The 19,878-nt window shown below is 42.1% G+C and overlaps 1 protein-coding gene across 4 annotated transcripts in view; it reads left to right on the top strand.

Annotated features, from left to right (window-relative positions):
- FUT8 (fucosyltransferase 8) overlaps positions 1 to 19,878 on the top strand; it is a 228,983-nt gene that overhangs the window by 198,101 nt on the left and 11,004 nt on the right. For 3 of the 4 annotated variants that reach the window (XM_074997231.1, XM_074997230.1, XM_074997233.1), the window contains 3 exons: positions 1,631 to 1,877; positions 3,795 to 3,971; positions 16,936 to 17,086. In XM_074997231.1, coding sequence (XP_074853332.1) covers positions 1,631 to 1,877; positions 3,795 to 3,971; positions 16,936 to 17,086 — 575 coding nt within the window. The remainder of the gene's footprint in view (positions 1 to 1,630; positions 1,878 to 3,794; positions 3,972 to 16,935; positions 17,087 to 19,878) is intronic. The other variant, XM_074997232.1, reaches the window with a different exon arrangement.

Raw genomic sequence — 19,878 nt, 5'->3', positions numbered from 1 at the left:
CTGTATCAGTACAACTCCAGGGGGCGCTACACCAACCCCGTGGCTACCAGTTAGCGGAAAAAACTTCTGACAACTGGACATGCATTCACGTGCACACCTACATTGGAGTGGGCATGTACAACACATCTTGAAGAACATCATTTACAGAGGTAACTAACTATCCTCTTTCACAATAGTGGTGCTCCAGCTCAAAAACATCAAATTTTGCTCTAGCGTTTAGGTGTCAGTGGTGTAAATCAGTGTCTGCACAAACCAATTCTGTTATAATCAATATTTAAAAGAAGGTAAATGCATAATGTATATACAATGTGCATTTGATTGTCTTCCTCTCTCATACTCCTAAGCATGTTACTCATCATAAATTATAAAGTAAAAGTACTATTATTGGGAAAGTTGTGGGCATGAGAGTACCAGCTAATCTAATATCCTGGTTAACTGAGATTTACATTTTTACCAATGGAATACCAATTTTCAAAGCATTATCATACAATAAAATGAATAAATCATAAAATAGAATACCTGTACCCGCCAATCCAGAAGTACTGCTGCACTTCAGAGTGGCTGTTTTCTTGACCACTTAGTTGTGTAAGGTAAAGTTTTCTATACAATAAGTTATTTTGTGATAGTACATATTAGTGTGGACAGCACATGACATACACTCAGATCACTAGATCTTGTGATGGCTCAGAGTCCTAATTATCAACATCAGGTATTGTAGACTTAGAAGGTGTAGGAGATTGGTCTGAATCTGTAATGATCCTATACAGTGCCATTTTTGGTTTTTTTGGTTGTTTTTTTTTTTTAAAAGCCATTACTCAGCTGGCTCATTTCCTCCTTCTTCTCCTCCTCCTCCTCTTCCCCCACCTGGAGTCAATCCTATGGCTGGGGTTGTAGGGGAAAAAAAAGCAGTGATCCTATGATTCCCTAGAAGCTGCTTTTTTAAATAAATCGCTGATTTCAGTTTGCTTCTGGGTCTCTTGCCTCTTTTGCATAGAAGTAGAGTGCACAATATTCAATTGCATGAAGTGCTGGGTAGTGTGCTAGTCCCTGTTACTGAAAATTTTTACTGGGAGATGTCAGAAATGCTGGTTAATTGAACTTGCTGGTTAATTGAGAGCCAGATAGCAGAGCTTTTACTATATATGGAAAAGTTTGATAAGTGCCTTACACTGAGAGCTGTCCCCATATTGCAACACTGTAGAAATTTGTGGTTGCAATTTTCTGTCATACAGTTCTTGCTGTGTGAAATTATAGTATTTTTTAAATTTGTTTTTAAATGGTCAAGATCATTCTGAGTATTTGGATCATGTCCAAGTACATCTAGAAACACAATAGTACTACTTTAAGAGGATTAATTGATTTATTGTATCTGTAATCCACCTAATAAAAATGAAGAATCAGTATGGGTGACAAAGGTTGTAAGAAGCACAAACCATTGTATAATATTAATCTATTACTATAAATAAAGCTTCAAGAAAAATGAGAAGGGGGTTCATTAGCCTCATTGTTAATGACTTGAAAATACTGTTCTGGTGATCCATCTGCAAAGTTACATTTCCTTGTACATCACACATTTAGATTGGTATTGAACTGAAACACTTGCTGCTTCTTCTTATATATTCTGGTACAGGTGAGGCAAATGATAAGAATGTTCAGGTAGTGGAACTTCCCATCGTTGACAGCCTTCATCCACGACCACCCTATTTGCCATTGGCTATCCCAGAAGACCTGGCTGATAGACTAATTCGTGTCCATGGAGATCCTGCAGTGTGGTGGGTCTCACAGTTTGTCAAATATTTGATTCGTCCACAACCATGGCTAGAAAAGGAAATCGAAGAAGCAACAAGAAAACTTGGTTTCAAACATCCAGTTATTGGGTAGGAATTTTATTTTGTTGTTAACCCAGAAATTATATGTGTCTGTTGCACATCACAAATGTTAACTATAAAAAAATATCCAAAATATTATAGATACAAAACCAGACTCTGCATATTTAGAAATCTCAAGTCAGTCATTTTATACTGTACTGCAGTTGTTTCCTTCTATCTTGTTAGGTGCACAACTGATCATCAGTTCTCCCCAACCACTTCAATGTTTCTGGCAATCACATCTCGTACAAATGTAATTTACAGAGAAAGTTGTCAGTTCTCTATCCTGCTTTATTAATATACAAATTATAAATCAATGATTTACTAAAAAAATCTGTAGTCCTATAACGTTCCTGTCTATGTTTTGTTTTTAGATGTCCACAGCTTTTTCACTCGGGCCTACTTTTTTTCTCCCTTTTACCAGGGTTCACATCACTCCCACCATGGAGTAGAGATGGCCTTTACAGCCTTCTCACTACAGTCTAAATAGGGTTCTTTGCTCCTCTTGTTAATAGGAGTCCCCACCAGTTGACAGCAACCCATGAACTGCTCATTGATTTCTGGTGCAATGTCCACTTAAAAACGAGGCCCCTCCCAAGAGAAATCTAAAAGCCCACACCTGTTTTGATTCAGGTCTTCCAGTTAGAGAGAGACTATGCTTTCCCCATGTCTTTCTCCCATTGATACCATGGCTTGACTTTTAAGACCTACTTCATCACTGCGGTGGCTTTGGTTTCAGCAGACTGAGGACTAGAAGTACTAAAATGTTTACGGGATTGTGACCCTGTAAAAGGTACACAAGACTGTACGTGACCTCAAAGAACAAGCATGCTCTATTACTGGTGACTTTGCCAAAGTTGATTATTCAGAATAATAACTTGCACATGAATACCAATAGCAGAAAATTCTCCTTGCCTCTGCACTACTCCCTCTGGATTTTCCCATTGTACTTAACATACAGACCAGGTGCTTCCAGGAAAACTGTAAATACATGATTTTTTGTTAAATGTTCAGCAAGAGAAGTAAATATTTTCTGTCTTGGAATAAACTAACTATCTCACATGAGGAGAATGAATGTATCTTTTCATGCTGCATATATTGGCTTTAATCTCCTTGAATTCCTATACAGAGCTGAAACCATTTATTTATCTTGGTATAAATTACTTGTAGAACATAATGTTCGTAGATTTTTAGTAGGAGTATTTGACATATCCTAACAGGTGTCACAATTGATGCAGTTCTAATGAGGACAAATAAGGTTCCACTTAAATCCCAAAAACATAAATTCTTGGAGGATTCTATAGAAAATTGGGCAGTATTTTGACGTAGTGAAAGGTAGGAGGGGACAAGCATATCTCAAACATGCATTTCTTTTGTAGACGTTGGAAAATGTTATACTATTAGTCCTGACAGCTCATATATAGTTTTCCAGAAGAAGTCTAAATTCTACACTGCGCAAACTAAATAAAACCAGCTGGGTGTATGCAGAAAAGAGCAAAGGAAGGTCAGCTTCAGCGTTCTCGGTAGCTGAAACTGAGAAGTTTGCAGAACTATATCTTTATGACAGATGTGGAGCATATTAGTGTTTGGCCTCCAAAATATAATTATATTCAGTTTTCAAGGGCAGGATGGTAGTTATATCCTGTGGTGTTACATAAAAACATCTAATATGTCCTATGGTTCCTGGGATATTTCAGACTTTGCAATTAGTAATTTTATATTTGGTAAATATTTCTCTACAGAAGGCACTGACTTAATCTTTTTTTCCCTTTTCTGTAGTGGTTCATTTTAACACTCATCTGAACAGCATAATGGGCAAAAATGTTTATTTTAAGATAAAATCTAAATTTCAACTGCCAAACTATTGTAAAAAAATATAAAACATTTACTCGTTGAATCCCAAATATCTGCCTTTTTTTTTTCCAGTGTTCATGTCCGAAGGACAGACAAAGTGGGAACAGAGGCAGCATTTCATCCCATTGAAGAGTATATGGTACATGTTGAAGAACGTTTTCAGCTTCTTGCCCGCAGAATGCATATAGATAAAAAACGAGTTTATTTGGCAACAGATGATCCTTCACTACTACAAGAGGCAAAATCTAAGTAAGATGAATTATACGTGCAATATATAGATATGCAATGGAAGTGTTCATGTCTATTAGGATGAATCTTGCAATTTCTTACCTTGTGGGGGACAATTTTTAATGTCGGTGTTTTAACATTGTACATGTCGTCTAATTTATATAGTTGAGATTGCAGTTTAACTTTCACTATACTCCCTCTCATAATTTGTTGACGATTTTTGCAGAAAATTTTTGGTCGAGGCTGAATCTTTTTATGTTTGGCAGCAGCTCAGCGATAAGACTTTGTATAATGAGCATAATCTCTTTGGCCATTTAAAAATAATTTATATTTTTAGTATTTTAAAGCAGAAAAAGAAGGAAAGTGTTTTAAAATTAATACAATGTTGAGTTCTAATTTATACGACAAATATGTAAATTGAAAAGAAACTGGATAACTATATTTTTCAGAAATATCTATGAGCTCTTAACTAGTTACACATCCCAGATCATAACCTGCTATGGAAAAACCCATGGGATGGGTGTCAAGAGTAATAATATTCTGTTGCAGAAATCCTCGTATTACCTCAAGTGATGACTGTTTGTGCCTCTGCCTGTGGAACAAGTTTGGCCAGATTTGAGGCAGTCATCAATTGTTAGGAGACCGGGGTCTATGCCTCTGTACCAGCTGTGATCCCTCCTAGTTCTCTGGTAGCATAGCTTAAGAAGCTCTTCCTGACTATCCCTTCTCTCTAGTTGTTGGCTCTGGGGCAAAAGATCATAGAGTTCTGTTCAGGAAAGGAGAGGGATAGTATTAGTATTAGTGTATGTTAGTATTAGTCTGTGTTCTCACACTGTCGCATAGGTTCATGTCTCCCTTGCCATAGACATTGGATCACTCAGATAGGATTTCATCTGATTCTGAGGCGTAAATGGTGTCACTGAGGCAGCTGTGTGCCAGTTCTGCATTAAAAAAAAAAAAAGGAGATTTGTGTGGGAAGGTCCATCTCTGTGCCTAGATCTAGGAAAGACAGTATTGTGCATTTAGCTCTATTTAATAGACTGCTGTATCACAGATAAATGAAGTCATGCTTGTTGAATGGCTTAAGTGAAGGCTCTTCTTTGAGGAGTGTCCCTGTGAGTGCTCCAGCTAGGTATTATGGTACCGATGCACTCCTGATTGGAGATCTATGGTAGCAGTTCCCTTGGTAGACTGCATGTGCACAGCAACCAACACATACCAAGTGTGACAGCTACTGCACACACACAGCCCACTAGCCTCTCAGTACCTTCTGTGGCTCCATTGACACTGGTCAGAACCCACATTGCTCCCTTGAGTTAAGATTTCCTTGTAGTTAGTTCTCTAGTTTTAACAGTTATTTTTACAGTTTGGTTAGCGTTCTTGTTATTCTACAATGTTTAAAAAAAAAAAAAGGTTTTTTCTTCTCAGGTTTGTTGTTTGGCACCCGGCTTGGATCACCAGGTATTAAAAAGTGCATGACGTGCAGAATGTCCATTGCAGTTTCTGATGGACATTCTCAATGTGTGAGGTGCTTGGGGGAAGGACACTGTACTTCTAAGCGTCCCCATTGTAGGAAGCTTATGGCCAGAACGAGGAAAACTAGAGAGTGCCAACTGAAACTTTTCCTCATTGAAAAAAATCGATGAGGCCAGTATCATCTAAAGCACAGGATTTGATGATGATGAGGGATTTCAACTATCCAGACATATGTCGGGAAACTAACACAACAAGGCACAGACTATCTAGAAAGCTCTTGGACTGCATTGATGACAATTTTTCATTTCAGAAGGTGGAAAAAGCTACTAGGGGGAAGCAGTTCTTGATTTGATTTTAACATTTGGGGAGGAACTGGTTGAGAATTTGAAAGTGGAAGATAGCTTGTGAGAAAGTGACCATAAAATCATAGAGATCGTGATTCTAAGAACTGGTGAAAGGGAGAACAGGAAAATAGAGACAGTGGATTTCAGGAAGGCAGATTTTAGTACACTCAGAGAGCTGGTAGGTAAGGTCCAATGGGAAACAAGACTAAGGGGAAAAACAACTGAAGAGAGTTCGTAGTTTTTCAGAGGGACGTTATTAAGTGTCCAAAAGCAAACTATACCAAAGTGTGGGAAGGATGGAAAATATGCTAAAAATACTGGCCTGGCTTAGCCAGGAGATCTTGCATGATCTCAGAATCAAAAAGGAGTCATATAAAAAGTGGAAATTCAGAGAAATTGCAAAGAATGAATATAAGCAAACAATATGTGTATGCAGGGGCAAGCTCAACCTAGCTAGAGACATAAAAGGTAACAAGAAGAAGTTCTATAAATATATTAGAAGGAAGTGGAAGACCAAAGACAGGGTGGGTCTGCTGCTCAGTGTGGAGGGATAAACAATATCAGAAAACTTAGAAATGGCAGATGTGTTTACTGACTTCTTTGTTTTGGTCTTCACCAAGTAATCTGATGCAGAAATGCCTAACATCATGAATGATAGCAGGAAGGGGGTTGTATTTAGAGGATAAAATAAAATAAAAAAAAAAAGAACAAGTTAAAATTACTTGAAAAAGTTAGATGTGTGGAAGTCATCAGGGCCTGATGAAATGCATCCTAGAATACTCAACAAGCTGATAGGGAAGGTATCAGAACCTTTAGCTATCATCTTTGATATCTCCTGGAAGTCAGGAGAGATTCCAGAAGACTGGAAAAGAGAGTGCCTATCTCTAAAAAGGGAAAAAAGAACGAAAAGAACAAAGCAGGAAACTACAGACCAGTCAATTTAACTTTTGTACTGGGAAAAATAATGGAGCAAGTAATTAAAGAATTCAGCTGCGAACATCTGGAAGAAAATAGGTAATAAGTAACAGCCAACAGCATGGATTTCTGAAGAACAAATCATGCCAGACCAATTTGATAGCTTGCTTTGACAGGGCAAGTGTTGTGCATAAGCGAGAAATGGTGGATGTGGTATACCTAGACTTTAACAAGGCATTTGATACAGTCTCACATGATCTTGTCAGTCAACTAGGCAAAAACAACTTAGAGGGGGCTACTGTAAGGTGAGTGCATAAGAGGCTGCACAACCATTCTCACAGAGTAGTTATTAATGGTTCGCAGTCGTGCTAGAAGGGCATAACAAGTAGGGTTCCTCAGGGGTCCATTTTGGGACCGGTTCTGTTCAGTATCTTCATCAGTGATTTAGATATTGGCATAGAGAGTATGCGTATTAAGTTTGCAGATGATACCAAGCTGGGAGGGATTGCAACTGCTTTGGAGGACAAGTTCATAATTCAAAGTGATCAGGACAAGCTGGAGAAATGGTCTGAGGTAAACAGGATGAACTTGAATAAAGACAAAGGCAAAGTACTCCACTTAAGAAGGAATAATCAGTTTCATACATACAGAATGGGAAGCAACTGTCTAGGAAGGAGTACTGCAGAAAAGGATTTAGGGGTCAGAGTGGATCACAAGCTAAATATGAGTCAACAGTGTGATGCTGTTGCAAAAAAAGCAAACATGGTTCTGGGATGCATTAACAGCAGTGTTGAGAGCAAGACGCAAGTAGTCATTCTTCCACTCTACTCAGCACTCATTAGGCCTTAATTTGAGTACTGTGTACAGTTCTGGACACCACATTTCAAGAAAGATTTGAAGAAATTGGAGAAGTTCCAGAGAAGAGCAACAAGAATGATTAAAGATCTAGAGAACATGAGCTATGAGGGAAGACTGAAAGAACTGGGCTCATGTAGTTTAGAAAAGAGAAGACTTAAAGGGGACATGATAGTGGTTTTCAAGTACCTAAAAGAGGGTTACAAGGAGGAGGAAGAAAACTTGTTGTTCTTGGCCTCTGAGGATAGGACAAGGAGCGATGGGCATAAACTGCAGCAAGGGAGGTTTAGGTTGGACATTAAGAAAAACTTCCTAGCTGTCAGAGGGGTTAAACACTGAAATAAATTGCCAAGGGAGGAGGTGGAATCTCCATCACTGGAAATATTTAAGAGCAGGTTACATAGGCATCTATCAGGGATGGTGCAGATGGTGGTTGGTCCTACCATGAAGGTGGGGACTGGATTCGATGACCTTTTGAGGTCATTTTCAGTCTAGTGTTCTATGATTCTGTGATCTCATTCTTCTATCCCCAGTAGGGGGAACTATGAACATGGGAGCATTCTCTCCTCATGAGATTCATCACCGGGTATAGCCTGTGCTTCCCATCACTATCTGGATTGTCATCATCGGTACCATAGAGAACACCCTCATGAGTCCTATTATTTCACATCCAGGTCTCACCAATCTCCCTGCCATTGCTGCGGTCCTGCTTGTGACCACTCTAAAATATCTCCTCTAGTGATACAACACCAGCCATCTCCTATTGCATCAGCCTCCACTCACTGCAACAAAGAGACAGATGTACATGATTCTCTCATGTCAGATGATCTTGAGTTGCAGCTGCCTCTAGATTCACCCAAGATTAAATCTTTGATCTCCCAAGCTGAAGCAAACAATCCTGTGGACATCTTTCTCTTGACAACCTAAGACAATTTCAAGAGCTCTTTAAGAGGGTAGCTAGTAGCCAAGAGATCACCTTATCAGAAATGCCAGAGAAGGAATAAAAATGTCTAAAAAATCTACAACCACCTTTCTGCTAGTGTGCTTTACCACTCCATGAAGTTATAATGAAGGCAGCAGATGAAGTCTAAAAAAATCCAGCCATGGCTACACCTACGAATGAATGTGCTGATAGAAAGTATTTCATCCCACAAAGGGCATGGATTTTGTATTTCAAAATCCTCAGCCCAATTCTCTCATAGTAGATGCAGCCAACCAGAGGGCAAAAACACCACAAGATAAAAGCAATCTCCCTGATAAGGAGTACAAGTGTTTAGAATTATTTTGGAAATATCTGTATTTGTCTTACAAGCTCCAATTACATATAGCCAATTAGACAAAGCTCCTGGCTAACCCTGATTTCAATAACTATTCAAAATTTACTCACCTGATTCAATCTCTCTGTGAGGATACAAGATGTATTCTAAAATCCATAGTCCAATAATGTAATACGGCATCTGAAACAGCCTTGCAAATAGTACTACATGCAGCTGACAAGGCAGCCAGAGTTATAGCTACAGCCATAGTCAGAAGAACCTCATGGCTGCAAGCAGCAGGCACTCCAAAAGACCTCCAAGGTAAGGTGGAGGACTTACCATTTGATAAGATCAGACTCTTTGCAGCAAATAGTGATGAAATGTTGCATTCCAGCAAAGATACAAGCACTACTTGCACACTTCGGGGACATTCACTCCTCTGCTTCCCAAAAGGAGGTCCACCACATATCACAGACTCAAAGATCAATATTTCCCTAGACAGTCTTACAGGCCATATCAACATAACACTAATAGGCCACAAAATCAGATGCACAGGGCCCCAAATAACAGCACAATAGCACCACCAGCCTCCAAGCAGTAGTAGTAGTTGTAGGCATCCTTCAGTCTGCATAGACTATGGATTGCGCCCTTAAAAGTTGCAATTGAGGACTTCATTTACAGTGTCTGTTGTGACTATGAAGACCCACACGAAAGTGACAGTCCTTGCTGCATCTCTTGCAGATGTAGTAGGTGTCTGGCAAGTCCTTATTGTGCTTTCTGTGCACTCGCTTCTCCTCTGCTAGCTGTCTGATCTTCATCTCGCCCTTCTGAAGGCCCTTGTGTAACCCCTGCCTCCATCTGCTGCGGTCGTCCGCTAGTTCTTCCTAGTTGTCCAGCTCGATGTCTACCTCTCTGAGGTCTCTCTTGCAGACATCTTTGTAGCACAACTGGGGGCATCCGGGAGGTCTTTTGCCAGAGGCTGGCTCACCATACAGGATGTCTTTTGGAATCCTTCCATCATTCATCCTGTGGACGTGGCCAAGCCAGCGGAGTCGACGCTGCCTGAGGAGGGTGTGCATGGTTGGGATTCCAGCTTGCTCGAGGATGGCAGTGTTGGTCACTCTGTCCTTCCATGATATTCCAAGCAGCAGGTCTGAAAATTTTGGTCCAGGGTTCGTTGAACCTCTCTCATCCTCCAGTTCACCAGAATTCTCAAATATTCCTTCACCACCTGCACCCCCTTCATCACGAGGGGGTGTCCATGACCACAGACAGATGCGTCTTGGACATCATTGCCAAAGGATATACTATCCCCCTACTGTCTATTCCCCCAACCTCTCTTCCTTCCCCCATCCCTTTTCAGGGACTCTTCTCATGAGAACATACTGCATCGTGAAGTACAGCACCTCCTTCAAATCGGAGCCATAGAAGAAGTTCCAAAACAACATCAGGGGAAAGGATTTTATTCAAGCTACTTCTTAACAGAGAAGAAAACAGGTGGTTGGAGACCCATCCTAGATCTCCAATGGTTAAACAAATGTATTTGCAAACAGTGTTTCAGGATGACCACACTATCCTCTATAAACCCTGCACTGGATGTGGGGGACGGGTTTGTAGGCCTTGACCTTCAAGATGCCTATTTCCATTTCACCATCCACCCTGCTCACAGACAGTTCCTATGCTTCATCTTCATGGTGAAGCATTACCAGTATAGAGTCTTTCCCTTTGGGCTTTCAACTGCCCCTGGGGTATTTACCAAAATTCTTGTACCAGCAGCTGAACATCTCAGTTGGCAGGGTATTACTATATTCCCATATCTCAGTGAGTGTCATTTTTGGGTTCCTTCTCAAGACACCACAAGAACTATGGTACAGTCTGTGAGAATCTTCTACAATCACTAGGCTTCCTCTTGAACACAGCTAAATCAACTCTGGAACCTACCATGATCATTGATTTCATAAGAGCTCATCTTGACTCCACAGCCGCTCATGCTACCCTACCAACACAATGTTATAAGACTGTAAGGAGCCTTGTGTTGCAGCATGTTCTCAGTTATACAGTCCCTGTTCTTTCCAGTCTTCAACTCCTCAGCCATATGGTTGCCACCATTTACGTGGTCCCCAGTGCTCAGCATTTCTGCTGCCTCCAACATTGGCTGGCATCAGTATATATTGCCTCCAGATGTCATAGATGCAGACAAGTGACAATACCGCCAAGGGTATCGCATCTCAATGCTGGTAGACCCAAGAATATAACATTCTAGTAGGGGTTCCATTTCATCACACTCATCCAGCCCAATAAATTACAAGAGATGCATCGCTCCTCAGCTGGGGAGTACGTAGCCAACAGTGTCACGTCCAAAGTCAATGGACCAAGGATGAACAGAGACTACATACCAATCTTCTCTAATTACGGGCTGGCTTCAATGCCTGCACACATTTTCTCACCACTATACAACACAATACTATTCATATCCTTATGGACAATACACAATGATGTTTTATATCAATTGTCAGGGAGGGCCCGGTCACAATCGCTTTATGCAGAAGCCATAAAATAACGGAGCTGGTATATTGCATGCAGCATCGTTGTCATGGCATTATTCTTGGCAGGCATGAACAATACACTTGTAGACTCCCTCCGTAGTCATTTCTCCCTGTGTCACAAATGGGAGTTTCATTATAAAGTGACCCAATACCTCTTTCAGACTTGGGATCCCACAGCCACAGATCTGTTTGCAACTCCAAAATGCATCTGGTATTGTTTGAGAGCGGGCAAAGGCCATGGATGTCTGGGGTGGGATGCCTAGCTGCTCCTGTGTGCCTTTCCGCCCATTACTCTCATCACTGGAGTCCTCAAGAAAATCCAGACTGTTGGAGCATGAATCATTCTCATAGCTACAGTATGGCCCAGATAGATCTGGTTTCCCTTACACTCTCACCGATCTCTTTGTCTTCCTCATCTGCTTCGCAGACATACAGACCCACTCTCTCAGAACAAGAGGGTTCCATGCTTCACCTCAGACTGGATACCCTATATCTGATGCCACGGTTCCTGTTTAGTTCCCAGAGGACACACGCCACTAGTCCCAACAAGTGAGAGATGTGCTGTTGAAAAGTAGATGAGCAGCAACATGCAAAACTTACCCTTCTAAGTAGAATTGTCTCTTGAGCTGCTGTTCCAAAAGGGGTATGCAATCCACTAATGCCCCGTTGCACATGGTCTGGACTACATCCTTTACTTTAGATACCCAGCTCTCACTTCAAATCCATTTGTCTTTCACCCACCTTTAGAAAGTTTCTCGGTATTCACCCATCCAGTTGTAATGAGGTTCTGGAAAGGCCTACAAAATATCATGCTTCTATGTAAACCTATATCTCCATTTTGGGACTTGGAACTTGTCCTTCATAAATTACTGGGACCACTATTTGAGTCAGTGGTCACATGTTCATTAGCTATGTTAACAATTAAAACCATGTTTCTATTGGCTATAACAAGCTCAAAGAGGATAAATTGTTGCTTTGAATGACCCTCCACCATACACAATTTTCCACAAACACAAAGTGGTACTACAGCCACCTTCCCTCCTTTCTACTGAACCTATAACCCTTCCTACCTTTTATCCTAAGCCTCATACTTCTTATATGTAAGCCAAACTGAATAAACTAGATGTCCAAAGGGCCATATCCTTCCGTATAGACATGACACGGTCGTTTAGAAAATCTCAAAGGCTGTTCTTATCTATTGCCAAAAGATCAAAGGGATTGCCTTTTTCATCTCAGCATATATCTAGACTCATAGCAAAATGTTATTCTATCTGAAATCAACCTCATGTTAACTCCAAGTGCTCACTCTTCGAGATCAGTAGCAACATCAACAGCCTTACTAAAGGAAGTGCCACTAAAGGACATGGGTTGTACAGCCATATGGTTGTCTAACCACATGTTCATGAGACATTATGCAATACAGTCATATGCAGACAAAGATATGGCAATAGCTAGAGCGGTACTGTCTTCAGTAGTTGCACCGACTCATAACCCACCATCAAATTAAGGGGTACTGCTTTACAGTCACCTACCATGGAGCACCCACAAGGGCAACACTCGAAGAAGAAAGAGAAGTTACTTGTTTCATGCAGTAATGATAGTTCTTTGAGGTATGTATCCCTATGGGTGCTCAATGACCAACCCACTTCCCTTCTACTTGGTGCAATAGGTATAGTTAGGGCGTCAATGAATTAACCGAGGAGAGAAGGGGCTGAGCACGCTATCCCAGTGACATGACCAGTGCATGCTGCAATTTGCGCATGTGTAGCCCCTCACTAGATGCTGCTATAAAAAGTCTCCATCCCGTGGTGCTGGGCAATCCAGTACCCACTGTGGAGCACCCATGGGGATGCACATCTTGAAGAACCATTGTTACGGCACAAAGCGAGTAACTTCTCTTTCTGGGCACCTCCAGCACCAAGGAGACCCGAGGAGCAACAGCCCATGCTAAGGCTGGCTCTAAGCATTCATTGCACAAAAAGCCAAAATTGGCACCGCTGGCAAAGATAAAATCTCTGGCACCAGCTAAGGCGGATCAGCTGCCACAGGAGAACCCTGTTCATGGTCTGAACAACCTTCAGGGTGTGGGAGGGGGATGCGCTTGTGACTGTGGGGCAGAGTGCAGTGTGCCCACCCGTCCCCATCCTCACCTCTGTCCCCTGTGGGGCAGGCCTCCCTGGGGCTCTCATCCCCACCCCCTGTCCCCACCCCTCTCTTGCCCCCGGTGGGGGTCTCCCCAGTCTCTGACAGTACCCCATGCTGGGGTGCCCCCTCCCCCCGGCCCCTGTATGTGGTGGGGGCATAACCCAAGCATGTCTTACCTCATTGAGGACAGCCCTGACAGTGGCCCTGCCCACCCCAAACTGGTGGCCAACCGATCGGTGACTGTTCGGGGTGGCCAGCTTCCAGAGGGTGATGGCCACCCTTTTCTGGAGCGGAAGCACTGGTCTTATGCAGGTATCGCAGTGCTGGAGGGCTGGGCAAGCCAGTGGCACAGCTCCAGGAATATCCCCTTGGTCATCCTGAAGTTCTGTAGCCACCGGTCGTCGCTCCAATCTTCCAGCACCAGCCGGTTCCACCAGTTGCTGGTTGTGGGGAAGCCTCACATGTAGCAGGTGACCCAGGGGACTGGGGAGGGATGTTGCACCCTGAGGATGGCTTCCGGGAGGGTGGCTAGTAGTGTGGCCACACAGATCCGCTGGTGCACGGCGACGAGGACCACAGCCAGTGCACCAGCCACAGTCTCGACGAGGAGGGTGGGCTGCTTAGGTTCCGTGGGGTCCCGGGATACCTCCTCTGCTCTCCATCAGTCTGCGTGCCTGGGAACAAGTAACTGGCCCTCAGCGTGTGCAGGCCAAGGCTTGGGTTGGGGAGCCCTTTAAAGGGATGGCAGGCGGCGGCCCTGGAAGCGCTCGTCTGCCATGCGACCCTGCCCGCGGTGCTTCCTGACCCTCTACTTTCTAAAGAGCGCCCTGAGTCGTGTGGATGCTCTCTTTCGAAAGTGCACTCGGGGCCTTTTGAATGGGCAGATGGAACCTTGGGTCCCCATTTGCCTGTGTGGACTCTCCCTTTCAAAAGGACAGCTTTTCATGTTCCATTTCAAAAGCCATCCTTTTGAAAGGGAGCTGTAGTGTAGATGCAGCCTAATTGTATTATCTACTGTATTTTGAGCAGTAGTGCAACATTGGCAGAAGCTGTTGACCACAATGTGGAAGACAAGAAAGAAAATGCTACTAGCTACAGGCCCCTCTCCTTTTCACACAGGTATAGGCCCTAGAAGCAGCATCTTCTCAAAACTGAGAGTTTCTTCCTTTTCTTATCTAATCCTTGTTCTGTGTATAATCAAGATTCCCTGCCTTTAAAACTGAGTCATTACCTCTGGAGTATTTTTCATTAATATAATCAGTTTTAAGTTGAAACAAATGTTCCCTTCAAGACAAAAAATTCTAATTACATCTCCTCTAAAGCACAATGCTTCAAAAAGAGTATTTAAGAGCAAATAAAACTCTTCTTTTGTGCAGTTCCAGCTATTGCTGTTAGACAAAGAATTTTCCCTGTCTCAGTTGCCATAGCTAGTTAATTTCAGAGAGAAAAGCCTCTGTGTGTATGACTTGTCGTACCTTTGAAGAAATTGTTTCCAGCAGTTGTTGAAGTGTGAGAGTTTAAATTATGCATATTCCCACCAAATAGGGCTTGATATTTAAATATCCCCTAATATACAAAACAAAGCGGGCTTGTCTAAACTAGCTCCCTACTTCAAAGGCAGCATGGTAAGTAGGGTGTTTGGGAGTTTATTAATGAAGTCGTCGTTGTCATCGTCATCATCATCAATAACAGTGGGCTCAGCGCCCGTTGGCGTCTGATGCCTCTCTCACTATTTCCTTCCATCTTTCTCTGTCCAGTGCAGAGTGAAGTGCTGCGGTGCATACACAGCACTTCATTAAGCAAATTCCCCCCTGTGGCAACTTTGAAGTGTTAAATTTCGAAGTGCCGGCTCGTGTCTCGCTGTGGCTCTCCCACAAGTACTTCAAAGTGCATGTGGTACTTCAAAGTACCGGAGGGTGAGCCATGGCTAGACGTGAGCCGGCACTTCAAAGTTGCCGCGGGGAGGAATTTGCGTAATGAAGTGCTGCAAATACACCACAGCACTTCATTAATAAACTCCCAACATCCTACTTACCAAGCTCCTTTCAAAGTAGGGAGCTAGTGTAGACAAGCCCAGTGTGTTTGAAGATTCTAACTTCAGTTATTTTCAGAGCTCTTGAATCTAAACTCTTTTACTGTGAGCTATGCTCAGCATAGGAAAAGGGAGGTACTGAGAGAGCCAGTGACAGCACTCTCATTTTAAATGAGTTGCTGCTTCAATTCTCGTGTTAGGGGCTCCTCTAATTTATTACTTCTTTTTATACCTCAGGTACTATTAATTCATATAGCTAGAGTGTTAACTATAGGAGTTCATTCCTTACTACTTCACTTGTATCATATTTAATACATTATTCTGTAATTACTATAAAGTTACACATTTTGATAAATGCATCTAGTTAAAAAAAATCCAGTAATTGTCAAGTTAAATATATGGAGTATGCTTCATAACTGCATTGTACCTGCCGCCGAAGACCAGTGTAATTTAAATCACTCTATTATAAAGTGCAACTGATTTGTTTCAGTGTGTGCTCATTTGTTTGTTTGACAGACCCTATCACTAGTAATTGATTTCCACATGGAATAATCTAATTAAAAGCCTCCGAGAGAATATGGTGGTAAATATGCATAAAATATACTGAAATCAAGATACAGTGGCTTGCTGGCTGGCTGGCTATCTGGCTGAAGGAGGGGCTATGGTAACATGGCACTTTGAGATATGCTAATGTGGCACTTCAATGAACATGCGGCACCTCATTAGCATAACGGCAGCCACACGCATGCGCTTCAAAAGTGCCAGTTTCAAAATGCAGCTGCCCATGTAGCTGGAGGCGGCCTTGAATCCCTGATTTCAAAAGCCCCTTATTCCCAAAACCACATGTGAATAGGGTGCTTTCGAAATCGGGGTCATTTCAAAAGGCTACCAGGCTACATGGGCGGGTGCATTTCAAAACTGTCAGTTTCGAAGCACGCACGGCTACTATTATGCTAATGAGGCACTGCATATTCATAGCAGCACCTCATTAGCATAGCTCAGAGTGCCACGTTAACATAGCCCCTCCCGAAGTAGGGACTAATGTGGCCACAGCCTCTGTCTGTCTAGGGATTCAGCCTGTTGCATATTAGTGGAATATCTGAGTGCCTTCCACATAAAATCAATAGAAATAACAAAAGTCCCAGTCAACCACGTGAAATCTCTGGTTTTTCCCCTATTTTGTGGGGTCAAAACTCTTCTTGGTGAAGGATGTTATCTGAGTGGGGGAGGAGCTTGAGGGGACAAAGGGAGGATGGGAATTGAAATCCTAACATGGTTAAAAAAGGAAGTGGTGTAAAATTCTTGTAAAAGAGAATAGTGACTTTAAACAACTTGCTCTTCCGATTATGTTGGTGCTTAATGTTTGTAAAATGTTAATTTTAAGATATCGATATTAATTATTGTTTGTTTTTCTAGATACCCAGATTATGAATTTATCAGTGATAACTCCATATCTTGGTCAGCTGGACTTCATAATCGATACACTGAAAACTCACTGCGGGGTGTAATTCTGGATATCCACTTTCTGTCTCAGGCAGACTTCCTAGTCTGTACGTTTTCCTCACAGGTAAACAGCAGTGTAACATCAAAATATACATTACACCAAATAGTTCTTTTAATTGTTTGAGGTTTGGTTTCATTTACTTAATAATGCTAGCCAGTACATCTACAGTATCATGTTCTCAATATTTTGAAATGACAAATTCAAGAAAGAATTAAAGATACCATAAAATATTTTCTGCACATTGAGTTCTTAGTACTGGTTGATTACACCTTCTCAGCTGAAGTCAGCCATTGTAGTTGTTTAATGTATTTGGCTTAGTCAGGACATTTAAAAGAAGCAGAAGGTAATTAGGCCTGTATTTTATTCTGTGATTTTGCATACAGTGAATGTATAAACCAAATCTGTTTCTGTACTTCAGTGCAGTGATAAAGAGAGGTTTTAAACAACTCAGCCTTTGGCTTTAGTTCATTATGACCTAGGACTCACGGGAATGGAAGAAATGTAATTTCTCATCAGGGTCAGTTACATTTCAGTTACAAGGCCAGAAACTGTGCAGTAAACTTACATTGTACCTACTGTAATCCACTAAATTTGGTTGTGCAATTAATTACATGCAAAAGACTTGTTTTCTTGAGTAGCATATGAAGCAGTTCAGAGTCCAGTGAAAATGTGAATGATACAGTTGTTGTGGTATTTTCTGGTTTATTACACATAATGTCATGGATCATGATACATTCCTGAGGATTTTAAAACACAAATGTAAGCAGTGTTTTTTCACTGGTTCCATCTGATGCAAAAGATGTCAGTTCAGGGTGATCATAGAGGATATGGTGAAAAATATAAACTGTATGAGTATTGCTGATACTTACACTCTGAAATATTATTGCTGATCAGGGTAGAATTCAGTTGTGGATATTGACAGGATAGGCAAACATGATTGTATTACAGTGCCCTGGAAACCTGGCTGGTGCTGAACTAGAGAATTTGCCAAACCACGGGAGGTTAGTGTTGTCTGGAAGCATTACCAACACATCTACTGCTTACTGGCCTCTTGGAACATATTTAGGGGTAAATTACCGATAACAAGAGCACAGAACACTGAGAGCCAGGATTGGTGGCTGTAAACAAACTTTATGGGACCATGACAGAGAGAGAGCCATGCTAATCTGTATGCTTCATGACTGCTTTTTTGTTTTTATGGGACCAAGTGAAACTTTGCTACACCCCTGAGAATTGGATACTGACTAAAATCATGCCAGACCACAGGGGTTGTTGGACCAGGTAGTGTTGGACTAGAGAGGTTCAGCCTGTGTTACATTACATCCACAGACATAATACTAATCAGTGCTGAAATGATTTCAGTAGGTGAATATGCTGGTTTCCTTCTCCACCCTAACAATAATGAAACATACAATAACCACGCAGAAACATTGATTCTAATATAAAGATAAATAAATTCTCACAGAAATAATCACATGGAATTAACAATTTTCCTGCAGCCAGTAACATAACTATAGAAAAGCCTCTCATGCTCAGGGTATGTCTACACTGTGAAATAAAGTTGAACAAATCGTAGTTGAATTTGTAACAATGGATTTTATAAAGTCAAAGTTGTGTCTGCATCTGCCCACAAGCCAACTTTGTGTGTCCCCACTAATCTCCAAAGTTCAACTGTTGCAGCAATGCATTATAGAAACCTGTCCCACAGTTCCCTGAACGCAGTTGCATTCTGGGGCCTATTTTACTGCTGCATTATTGGGGAAAAAAATTCCCCACAAGTGGTTGTGGGAGTGTGATGTCATCATTCCACACTGCATTGCCCTCAAAACAAATGGCCATTTTTCAGAATGAGATATTGTATGAGTCGTCTGCATCAAAGAACTTTTAACTAAATATGCCATGGAGGGCAGGGGTGGGATAGCTCAGTGGTTTGAGCATTGGCCTGCTAAACCCACAGTTGGGAATTCAATCCTTGAGGAGGCCATTTAGGGATTGGGGCAAATAGATATACTTGGTCCTGCCAAGAGGGCAGGGTACTGGACTAGACAACCTTCCAAGGTCCCTTCCAGTGCTAGGAGATGTTTATCTCCAATTATATTTATTCATATTTAAATGACAGCACCCACTTTCATCTTCCCAGAGCACATTGCCCTTATTCCCCTCCTTCTGAAGCCAAACGGCCAATTTTCAGAAGCAAATTAGGAAAAGTGTTGAATCCCAAAGGGCATTGGCGTCCAGTGGTTAGCATCACTCAGAAGAAGAAGAAAGGGAAAGACAGACTGCCTCACTTTCTAGTGGTTTGTCTCCCTTACCCCATTGAAAATCACTGGTCCCCTGGGGAAAGAACACCAGTCTGTACAGCAGCCAAGTGGATTGACAAAGGTGCTTAGGCTACAGTAATCTATGAGCCTTTGCCTGGTCTGACTGTGCCAAGCTAATAGAAACCTCACTGGTCCTCAGGGGAAAGAACACCAATGTGTACAGCTGCCAAGTGGATTGGCAAACGTGCTCAGGTTACAATTATCTCTGAGCATTTGTTCAGCAAACAAGACCCCGAGCCACACATTTTGGGAAGCGAGAGGTCGGGGAGCCAGCCCACAATTCCGCATTGCCCAGGGCCAGCCTCCCAATCCTATCAAGCCATGGGCATCCAGGGGGTCGCGAGGCTCCTGTTAGCATGGTGCAGGCACCAGACTTCCCCTCAGCGACTGCCAGCCTCCAAATCTTTCCTGCCATTGGAGTCTTCACCATTTCCAGCCATGGCTGCTGTCTGGAAGCATGGATCGGACTGCACAGCAGGCATGCATTTCTACTGGGTGGGTGGGACTAGCCACATGGTGTGGTTTGGTGGAGGA

The sequence above is a fragment of the Carettochelys insculpta genome, chromosome 6, assembly GCF_033958435.1.
Source record: "Carettochelys insculpta isolate YL-2023 chromosome 6, ASM3395843v1, whole genome shotgun sequence".
NCBI classification, from domain to species: Eukaryota; Metazoa; Chordata; order Testudines; family Carettochelyidae; genus Carettochelys; species Carettochelys insculpta.
The sequence above is the reverse complement of the archived record's forward strand: the minus strand, read 5'-3'. Positions and strand labels throughout refer to the sequence as shown.